At 50.7% G+C, this 11,161-nt stretch overlaps 1 protein-coding gene across 1 annotated transcript in view; it reads right to left on the reverse strand.

The window, feature by feature from the left end:
• Positions 1-7,075: 7,075 nt before the first annotated feature.
• The window catches only part of LOC124500909 (uncharacterized), a 14,297-nt gene continuing 10,211 nt past the window's right edge, over positions 7,076-11,161 (reverse strand). The window contains 2 exon segments of the mRNA XM_047064778.1: positions 7,076-7,160; positions 7,570-10,688. Coding sequence (XP_046920734.1) covers positions 7,076-7,160; positions 7,570-10,688 — 3,204 coding nt within the window.

Raw genomic sequence — 11,161 nt, forward strand, 5'->3', positions numbered from 1 at the left:
GATCATCCCTGGTGCACCAGGGGGACGTCTGACACCATCGAAGCTCCCTGGGCTCAGCCTCATGAGCGGCCGCGTCAGCGCTTGTCCAATCTGTGTTCCGGCACAGTCCTCGCACCCATCTGCTGTACAAAACCAGTAAGTAACTGCGGCGGCTACTTTTAGCACTCCCCGTGAACCAAACCCCGCCCTGTGACTCTGACACACACAAAGCAGACTAATCTCTCCCCCCCCCGGCAACTGGAGACTTGGAGCCGCCTTGTCTCGTCCCAGACAGGGGCAAAGCCTTTCTGTTCTGGGCATCGCCAAGCAGGTACCTCCATCCCAGGAGCGTGGCAGCGTCTACAGGAGGTGGGCTGGAAGGAGGTCTGCGCAGAGTCCCAGGCACAGACGAGTGTCCTTCCAGCTGGATGTCCAGTGGTCAACCTCCTGACCCCAGCTGAGAGGCAGTTCCCACCACAGAGAAACAAGTTATTGGTGCTACAGTTCCTACTGCTCCCTAATAATGAACCCTGAGACTTTGCTCTTCAAAGACAGTAACACCTGTTATCCCTGTTTTGGGGGGAGGGAGTCATGGGAAGGGGACTCGGGAGCAGCTGTGCCTGGCAGTTCTCGCTCAGGGTCTCTCGCAACACTGTCGTCAGATGGCGGCTGCCATGAGAGTCGCCTTCCCTCACATGCCTGGAGTCTGCACTGGGGACACTCAGAGACAGCTGGGTCTTAGGCAACATCTCCTTTCCTATGCACCTCCCCCAGCATAGTGACTTCATGCTCCCTGGCCTGGCAGCTCTGAGCCCCAAAAGGGGTATGTTCAGCAAGAGACCGAACCAAGAAGACACTGCCTTTTGGACACCTTTTCCAAACGAGTCCCAGAAGCCATGCATCATCACTTCTGCCACTTTCCCCACCCGGCTGTCACCCCGACCCAATTTCAAATGGAAGGGACATAAGACTGACTTTCTTTTTTTTTTTTTTTCTTTTAAAGTCTACTTATTTTAGGGGCAACCCGGGTGGCTCAGTCAGTTGAGCATCTGACTTTGGCTCAGGTCATGAGCTCACAGTTTGTGAGTCCGAGTCCCGCGTTGGGCTCTGTTGACAGCTGGGAGCCTGGAGCCTGCTTTGGATTCTGTGTCTCCCTCTCTCTCTGCCCATCCCCCACTCATCTCTCTCTCAAGTTTATGTATTTTGAGAGAGATCTTCAGGGAGGGAAGGGAAGGGAAAGGAAGGGAAAGGAAGGGAAGGGAAGGGGAGGGGAGGGGAGGGGAGGGGAGGGAAGGGAAGGGAAGGGAAGGGAAGGGAAGGGAAGGGAAGGGAAGGGAAGGGAAGGGAAAGAGAGAGAGAGAGAGAGAGAGAATCCCAAGCAGGCTCTGTGTTATCAGCACAGAGCCTGACACGGGGCTCTAACCCATTAACACACTAACCATGAGACCATGACCTGAGCTGAAATCAAGAGTTGGACGCTTAACTGACCGAGCCCCCCAGGAGCCCCAAGACTGACTTTCAGTGAGGGAGGGGCAGAGTTCCGTAAGAACACATGGACAAAGGGGCGCCTGGGTGGCTCAGTTGGTTAAGTGGCCCACTTCGGCTCAGGTCATGATCTCAGGGTCCGTGAGTTCGAGCCCCACGTCGGGCTCTGTGCTGACAGCTCAGAGCCTGGAGCCTGTTTCAGATTCTGTGTCTCCCTCTCTCTGACCCTCCCCCATTCATGCTCTGTCTCTCTGTGTCTCAAAAATAAATAAACGTTAAAAAAAATTTAAAGGACACATGGGACAGGGAATATCAGCATGGCCATTTGTGGAATACGCAATCTGCCATAATCTGGATCCCAGATTTTAAAGAATCCAAGGATGTGGACTATGATTCTGAAAAGTAACCAGCTTTATGAAAGAGTAAAAGATGAATCATTCCTGTTATTAACATCACATCACCTTAGCGGTCTGGCCAGCGTCCGTCTTCTCTCAGAAGTGGGCCAGGGTCCCTGCACAACAAGCTGGAAACCAAAGTGATGGAGTCCCAGACCACATCTTTCTGGGAGCCCTGTTCTCACCATTATTATTGTAATAAGAAACGCTAACTGGCATCAAAAGGAAATCATGTGAACTGTCTGTGCAAAAGGACTACAAAAAACATTTTTTTATTATTGTTATTTCAATTTCTAGATATTTCATTGTAATGAGAGAAATCACAGGCCTGGCTGAGACTTAATCTGGTATTTTGTGGTGCCGTGAGGAATATTCTTCCCTCCCAATCTCTGCTGACAGTGTAAGTAAGAGTGCCTCTATGCACTGCTGTGAACAAAAAGCACAAAAGGATTCAGAAAGTAATAACAAAGATAAACAATAAAATTTCAGCTCCAGTAATTTCCCGCTTATGTTTTCTCACTGAATCATGTAGTCCTGAGCTTTGCACTTTGCACGTGCATGCTGCACTGTGCAGCCGTTTCATATCCGACGCTTCCCAGTGAGCCCAGTCGACACCTGCTCAGTGTGCCCGTGCAGTCACTGAGTTCGACAGTCGCCCCATAACAGGCCTTCCTGTGCGATTGCCTGGTCTTTCTCAGGCAATCAATCTCAGCGTCTGAGACAGAATGAGTTGTCAGCCAACCTCTTCCAGCAAAGGGGGCCTCCAATGTGATTACTTAAGGCCGCTCACCCTTGGAAGCAAATGCTGAATGTGGTTTTCCCAGCTGAAACCACTGACGTGGTTTTCAGCCAGCGAGTGTGGGCCTCACCAGCAGAGCGACCGCCAAGTGCATCAGGGCACCTCAGGGAACGTTCCAGAGACAGAAAGGAGGTAGAAGGAGGGAGGGTAGGGGGCAGGAGCAGGGGGAGAGGGCTCCTCAGGTGGTGTATAGGAACAGCACTTCTGTTCTGTTGAAACAATGCCCTCAAACCCAAGATAGATTTCACCATGTATTATCACATTATATTATTTACAATTCCCATTCATAAGTTGACGGACATTGGAGGTATGTCCACTTCTAGGCAACGCTGCTCTGAACATTCTACGGGTTAAGTTTCCTCAGCCTTGGAGAAGGGCGGGGTGGGGGGGTGGGTGTGGAAAACAAACCTCCCAGGACAGAAGGGCAGCATGGACGCACCACGGCCTTCAGCAGAACCCCAGGGCTGAAGGAGCCCAGCCCGGCCTGAGCAAGGCCACTGTGCACTGAGCTCTCTGCACAGACGACCCCACTCACTGCCCTCTACAACTTGTGACTATTTCCTCATTTTACAGATGGAGAAATTGAGGCTTTCCCAAGGTCACATGCTCAGACTCAAATCCAAGCTTTTCCAGCCACAAACACTAGGTTTTCATTTAGGATGCTATGGAGATCCCAGCGTGGCTCATGAGGGCGGGGGGGGGGAATGGTGTGGACCCCTCAGTGCTCGTCTCTAGCTAGCCACCCTCTGCGAGATCACCCGCCCAGTGGCTCTGTCCCCCGACACCCACCGTCCAGTGTAGCCCACATACCTGACAACAGCTGCCGAGTCCCTTGTCACGGAGCCCCAGCCAGCTCTTCAAACTGCCTTCCAAGGCAGAGTTTTAATTCCCCCACAGGATCTCCCTGAACCAAATCTCATTAATAAAAGACAAGAAATATGTTTTAACAAAGGTCTTGCCGAGATGCCTCTGCAGCAGCAGACGCTGTCAAAAACTTCCCCCTGCTCCTTGAGCAAGAAGGATTTTTCTCCACAGGGCAAAGCAATCTCCCTTCTGAAACGCCCAGAGTCTAAGAGACCCCCAAAAACGAACCACCAGAATCCAGGGTCAAAGCTAAGCAGCAAGGGTCATTTATTGCAGGTTCGAACCTGGACCTCTGCGCCCTCGTTGCCGGTGACGCCGAGAGGTCCTGAGAGAGGTTTTTACACCCCTTTTATAGACAGGTACAAACAAGTCATGGGAAAATCAGGAATACACGGATGTGCTAAGCAATAACGATTGATCGGAAATCCACGGATGTGCCACGTAACAATGGTTGATCAAGAATATACGGTTGTGCCAGGCAACTATGATTGATCAGAAATACAGGGGCGCGCCAAGCAATTGTACAGAAGCGGAACAAGCTGGTTAAGCTTGGTTAGGTTTCAGTTTCCCGTAACTTAAGCTTTTAAGTTTTAATTTTCTCAGGCCTTTCATTCCCCCCTTTCTCAAGTACCTGAGGACCCAATCTTGGGTCCTACAGTGTTACCTAATTAAGCTCGCTTTCCATGTCGAGGAGCTGATACTGTGGCCTAAGGACCATAACCTGAATGGTGTTTAATCTATCTCTGATAAAGTTTATTATTTTGTTGAATATAATAGGGCCGACGGTAAAAAGAAGGAGGAGGCTTAGTAGGGGGCCCAAAAGGGGGAGAAGGTAAGGGAGAAACCCATGGAGTGCTGACCACAGTGGGTTTTCGGCTAGTTCTTTTCGTCGGCGTGCGAGGTCCTCTTGGAGCTGTTTAATTTTGGTCCGAACTATTCCTGATTTATTGGCATAAAAGCAACATTTTTCTTGTAGGGCTAAGCAGATGCCGCCTTGTTCTGCGGTTAGCAGATCTAACCCTCTTCTATTTTGTAACACCACCTCTGCTAGGGAATCTAGCTGATCCTGCAGATCTTGGATTGTCCCTGACAAGGCTTCGACATCGTTAATTAGCTGCCGAGAAAGTCGAAGATAGGAGTGTATAGAGACTCCTAATCCTGCTGTCCCGGCAGCTAATGCGCCTGTAATTCCTAGGCCTGCCAGGAGGGGGATAACAGCCACAGCTCGTTTGGATCTGCCAGCTACAAAATCTAGACTAGGAATGGGCATGGGGGTTTTTCCTGTAACCAAGTCAATATCTGGCAGTAAGGTGGCCAGGATACATATTCCAGTCCAATTATGAGGTAGATAAGTGTAGGCTTGGTTATTTCCACAGACAAAAACGGTAGTGTTGGTACTGCATAACGAGGAGTTGATAATGATGTACTGGTGGCATTGGGCAAGGGATACGATTCCTACGTCTATGTTGTCATTCTGGGAGGTAAGGTTATTTTTAAAGCACGAGGCATTGAATGGGCTAATGAACTGAACGGGGAAGGGGTCAAGTAGGGAAGAAGGCAAGCAGTCATTGGTTATGCTGATATTAATTTCAGTGGGGATGGCGATGGGTCGGGGAGTCCGCCGGGGCAGGCAAAGCCAACAATCTTGGGCTAGACTCAGGTTAGAGATGTTTAAGAGTGAGAAAGTGGCTTCTAGGATACACATTGTCTGAGGGTCTAACTCATAAGGGTCGTGCCTAGTGAGAATTAGGGGGTGGTAATTAAGCTGTGGATACATGTGTTTTGCAATTTCTTTAAGTTTCGCTTGCGTTTCTATCTGTCTGACAGTGTCTTGGGGTCCTCCGCCATCAGACACATGTATGGGGGCTCGAGGGTTCCAGCAGACGGCTTCTCCCACTGAGCCACGGCAGCCAGCCTGAAGTTGCATGTTATTATCATTAGCTTTTGCTGCCCTGACACTCTGTAGGATAGCTGTAAAGTAGGTTGTGGAATTGTCTGGCCCTATACATTGCTGATAGGAGTCATAACAAGAACTATGCATCGATTCCTGGAAAGTAGAGCAAGGGCATTCTGCTGTGGGGGGCAGGGGTTTAGGTTTGTCAACACATAACCACTGCTGTTTTTGGGGTCCTGTGATATCATAGGTCTGGGTTGAGTGAGCAATTGTGGTCCCCCAGTCTTGGGTTTGAGTGTATATTCGCTGATAGTGACCACCCCTTCCTACAGAGCCAGCTATTAGTCTTTTACCATGTGGCAGGGTAAGGGTTTTAACTATGCCACCTCTGCAATCACAGGGCCTCCCATACAGAACTTCATACAATTTCTGTTTGTCAACGGGGGCATTTAGTCCTCCCTCTAGGAGTTTAAGGTTGAGGGCTAGTAGGACAAGGGTTGCTATCTTGAACATGTTTAGGGGAGGCACGGCGCGAGGTTAGTCTGAGGGGGTTTTTCTTACTCCGGTTTACAGTCCAAGTAATATTTTTATCAGTGTGTCCCACTAAGTCAGACAGCAGGTCGACAGGTTTTACGTGGGTGTGGTGAATCCAGGTGGGGAGGTTATCTACCTTGATGGCAGTGGGAGTCGTCAGGATGATTTGGTAAGGTCCTTTCCACCTGGGTTCGAGGTTTTCTTGTCTGTGTCGCTTGACGAGGACCCAGTCTCCTGGATGATACTGATGAGGAGTGGGTGGGAGCTCTGTCTCATACAGTTCTTTTAGTTTAGGCCACGCGGCCTCATGAACCCGTTGTAGAGCCCTGAGAGAAGACAAGAGGCTGTTATCCTGGTCTAATTGAATGAGGTTTGACTTAAGATTAGGTATAATAGGTGTGGGTCTGCCAAACATGATTTCATAGGGTGTAAGGCCCAACTTGTATGGGGAGTTGCGAACCCTGTACAGAGCGTAGGGGAGTAACTCTACCCAATTAGCGCCAGTCTCCATAGTCAATTTAGTAAGGGTCTCTTTTAATGTTCTATTCATTCTTTCTATTTGTCCTGAGCTTTGGGGCCGGTAGGCACAATGTAATTTCCAATCTGCCCCAAGTACGGAAGCCAATCCCTGACTTACCTTAGAGATGAATGCAGGTCCATTGTCTGACCCTATCTTGACTGGAAAACCATACCTGGGCAGGATTTCCTCTAGGATCTTTTTGGCTACTATCTGCGCCGTTTCCTTCTTGGTTGGAAAGGCTTCAGTCCATCCTGAAAAAGTGTCTATGAACACTAGTAAGTATTTATAGCCGTATTTGCCGGGCTTTACCTCGGTGAAGTCCACTTCCCAGTGGGCTCCTGGTATGGTTCCTCTTTTTCGGTGGCCTTGGACTGTGGTGTGTGGGTGCGCGTTTTGGAGTTGACATGTGGAACGGGCTGACACAACCCTTTCCGTCTGGTCAGAGATGTCTCTTAATACCACTTGAGATTGTCTGAGGAGATCTTGAAGTCTTCGGGGCCCCAAATGGGTAGAGTGGTGTATTTTTGTCAGGATTGCATGGCCCAATTTTTCGGGAAGGATAAGGCGGTCTCTAGAGTCCCTCCACCATCCATCTGTAACTTGGGTCATGGGGAGCTTGCGCATCCAGATAAGATCATCTTCTGAGTATTCAGGCTGTGGGGGTAAATCTCGGGGCCCTGGGTCTGGTAGCTGCGTAGGGAGTACTTGAATGGGGTTTTGTGCTACCTGGCATGCAGTCTGGTCAGCGAGGTTATTCCCTCGAGAGACTGAATCAGTTATTTTTTGGTGACCTGGGCAATGTACTATGGCCAATTTTTTAGGGGCCCAAATAGCGGCCAATAGGGCCAGAATTTCATCTTTATTTTTGATGTCTTTGCCTTCAGCAGTGAGTAGTCCCCTCTCACGGTATATTGCCCCATGTATGTGGGCCGTAGCAAAGGCATACCGGCTGTCCGTATATATAGTCACTTTGCGGTCCTGCCCCATTTTTAATGCTTGGGTTAATGCAATTAGTTCTGCCCTTTGGGCAGAAGTCCCTGGGGGCAGAGCCTTTGCCCATATCACTTCAGTCTCAGATGTCACTGCTGCCCCTGCATACCTCTGTCCTTGATGGACGAAGCTGCTTCCGTCAGTAAACCAGGTGACCTCAGCATCAGGTAATGGCCGGTCCTGTAGGTCTTCCCTTGTTCCATGGATCTGTGCTAGGACGTCGGCACAGTCATGGAGCGGGGAGTCCAGGTCAGGGTCGGGTAGCAGCGAGGCTGGATTTAAAGTTCGGGGAGGGGTGTATGTGATCCGCAAAGGATTTAACAGGAGTCCCTGATAGTGGACCATCCGAGCATTGCTCATCCACCTATCAGGGGGCTGCTTGAGTACTCCTTCAATGGCGTGGGGTGTGGTGACATGTAACTCTTGACCCAGGGACAGCTTATCAGCATCTTTAACCATTAGGGCTGTAGCCGCTATTATCCGGAGACAAGGGGGCCATCCTGCGGCTACAGGGTCCAGTTTTTTTGAAAGATAGGCCACTGGTCTGGGCCATGGACCTAAATGCTGGGTTAGCACTGCCTTGGCTATACCTTGGTGCTCATCCACATATAAGTGGAAAGGTTTAGAGATATCGGGCAGTCCCAGAGCCGGGGCCGATAGGAGAGCTCTCTTTATCTGTTGGAATGCCTGCTCAGCTTCCTCAGACCATTTAAATGATGGTTGGTTTTTAGAAACTGCGTAAAGGGGTTTGGCCATTTCAGCAAAACCTGGGATCCACAATCGGCAGAATCCCGCAGACCCCAGGAATTCTCTTACCTGTCGAGGCGTGTTGGGTCGCGGGATGCGGAGGACAGTCTCTTTCCGAGCATCAGTGAGCCATCTTTGTCCTCCTTTTAGTAAGTACCCCAGATATATTACCTCAGGCTTGCAGATTTGGGCCTTCTTAGCGGACGCGCGGTACCCTAGGTTCTCCAGCGTCTGTAGGAGGTTTTTTGTCCCCACGAGGCAGGCTTCTCGGGTCTCGGCTGCAACAAGGAGGTCATCTACATATTGTAGGAGAGACACATTTGGGTTTAATTTCCGGTACTCACTTAAATCTTCGTGGAGGGCTTCATCAAATAGGGTGGGGGAGTTTTTCAATCCTTGTGGAAGTCGGGTCCAGGTGAGTTGTCCATTTATGCCTCTTTCCGGGTCCGCCCATTCGAATGCAAAGATATCTTGGCTCTTGGGGGCCAAGGGCAGGCTGAAAAAGGCATCTTTTAAATCAAGAACAGTATACCATCGTTTGTCTGGGCTGCGGGTACTGAGAAGAGTATAAGGGTTGGGCACGGTAGGGTGTATGTCCATACCCCGTTTGTTGACCTCTCTTAGGTCTTGTACTGGCCGATAATCTCCACTATTAGGCTTGCGCACAGGCAACAAAGGGGTATTCCATGCCGAATGACATGGTCTAAGGATTTCGACGTCGAGGAGACGACGGATATGTGGGGTAATGCCCAGCCTGGCCTCTGCTGACATGGGGTACTGCTTGACCCTCACAGGGTCGGCCCCTGGCTTAACTTCTATGAATAGAGCAGGACGATGTTTTGCCAGCCCTATTCCCCCGGTTTCTGCCCAGGCTCCGGGACACAAGTGGAGCCAATAGCTAATATCCTGTTCCGGGAAGGGTGGAGTTTGGTGAAGCCGATATTCATCCAGTCGTATGGTGAGGACCGAGATGGGTTGGTCCTGGGAGTCAGTTACTTTAGGCCCTCCGGGCTGAAAGTGAATTTGAACTCCCATTTTTGTGAGGACATCTCTTCCCAGCAAGGGGCAGGGATTATCTGGGATGACCAAAAAGGAGTGGGTTACCCTTCCTGTCCCTAGATCCACGGTTCATTGGGTGGTCCAAGGATATTTTTTAGTTCCTGTAGCTCCTTGGACCCAGGAGGACTTATCAGAGATTTTGCCATGAGGGATAGTGAGTACTGAATGCTGTGCTCCTGTGTCCACGAGGAATTGCACAGGGGTCCCCTCCACTTGTAGGATTACCCTGGGTTCGGGGAGGGGGTCCGAACCCCGTCTCCCCTATTCTGAGTTCTGGGTAAATAGGATGGGGGCCGCTTTGGTTTGCCATGGCTTTGACCCTGAGCGCAGTTGTTTCTTTTTGGGACAGTCACGAATCCAATGTCCTCTTTCTTTACAGTAGGCGCATTGGTCTTTGTCTAGGGGGCGCCTAGGGGGGCAAGTTTTCTGTTCTCCTGTGGGCCCTTGATCCTTTTGAACTATGGCGGCTAAAACTTTAGTCATTTCCCTGGTAGCTTTGAGCTGCTTATCCTCTGGAGCGTCCCGATTATTATATACTCGCTGAGCAATGCGGAGTAAATCTTGGATCTGTTTTCCTTCTAAATCCTCTAATTTTTGGAGTTTCTTTTTGATATCAGGGGCAGCCTGGTTTACAAATGACATTACAACAGCAGCCTGATTTTCAGGAGCCTCAGGGTCCATGGGAGTGTACTGCCTAAAGGCTTCCATTAATCTCTCTAAAAAGGTGACAGGGCTCTCTGTCTTACCTTGTACTACCGAGTACACCTTGGCCAGATTAGTGGGCTTGCGTGCTGCAGCCTGGAGACCCGCCATTAGAGTCTGGCGATAAATGAGCAGTCGTCCCCTACCTTCTGCCGCGTTGTAGTTCCAGTCAGGCCGAGTCAGGGGAAATGCTGCATTAATGAGGTCAGGGTTAACAGTGGGTCGACCGTCTTCCCCGGGGACCAGCTTCCGCGCTTCAAGTTGAATTCTCTCTCTCTCCTCCGTGGTAAATAGGATTCGCAAAAGCTGTTGGCAGTCATCCCAGGTAGGCTGGTGGGTGAACATTATGCTCTCTAGGAGGGCTATAAGATCTTTAGGGTTATCAGAAAACCGAGCGTTTTGAATTTTCCAATTATAAAGGTCACTGGTGGAAAAGGGCCAATACTGGAGTCGGGGATTGCCCATTTCATCGGGGGGTCCTATTTCCCACAGGGGTAAGGCTACAGTGGATTCGGGGAAGGGAGAGCTTGGCTCACGCTGGGTGCGCCCGCGAGTTCGGCCGGCTGGCCCTTCATGGTTGGTTACATTTTCAATAGGGCTTGGTGCGGCCGCTGCTTGTAGCCTCCCTGGTTCTGGCACAGCTGCCGCTTCCTGCTCCCCCGGTTCCCCTTGAGGGGCAACCAGCGGGGCAATTGGTGGGGCAGCTGCTGCGGGCAGGGCCTGGGGTGCAAGGGGAGGGGGTAGATAGGGTGGAGGGTCCAGGGATAGTAGGTCCTGGCTATCGGGCAATATGGGATTTAGGGGTGCTGAGGGGGTTCGCGGCTTGGTTGGGTCAGTGGAGCGGGCCGCGAGAATCTTACAGGACCCTGAGGAAAGGAAGGGGGACATCCAGGGTGGAGGGTTCTCAATAAGATCTTGCCAGAAGAGGATGTAGGGAACCTGGTCTGGGTGACCTTCCTCTCCTGGCCAGAGGGTTTTGGCCCTTACCTTGGCAACTATAGGCAAACAAAAAGTGCCCTCAGTAGGCCAGCCCACCCCGAAAGTGGGCCACTCTGACTGGCAGAAAGTGATGAGTCTTGACCGGCGGATGTCCAGGCTTAGGTTATGGCCTCTAGCCTGAACATCCTTGAAATTAGCTAGAAGAAGGGAGAGAGGTGTACTCTGGTTTTGTCCCATAGCCTGTATAGGAAAAA

The sequence above is a fragment of the Lynx rufus genome, unplaced genomic scaffold (assembly GCF_022079265.1).
Source record: "Lynx rufus isolate CCGP_SWC_20201006 ecotype Redwood Valley unplaced genomic scaffold, mLynRuf1.p SCAF_60, whole genome shotgun sequence".
Classification (NCBI taxonomy): Eukaryota; Metazoa; Chordata; class Mammalia; order Carnivora; family Felidae; genus Lynx; species Lynx rufus.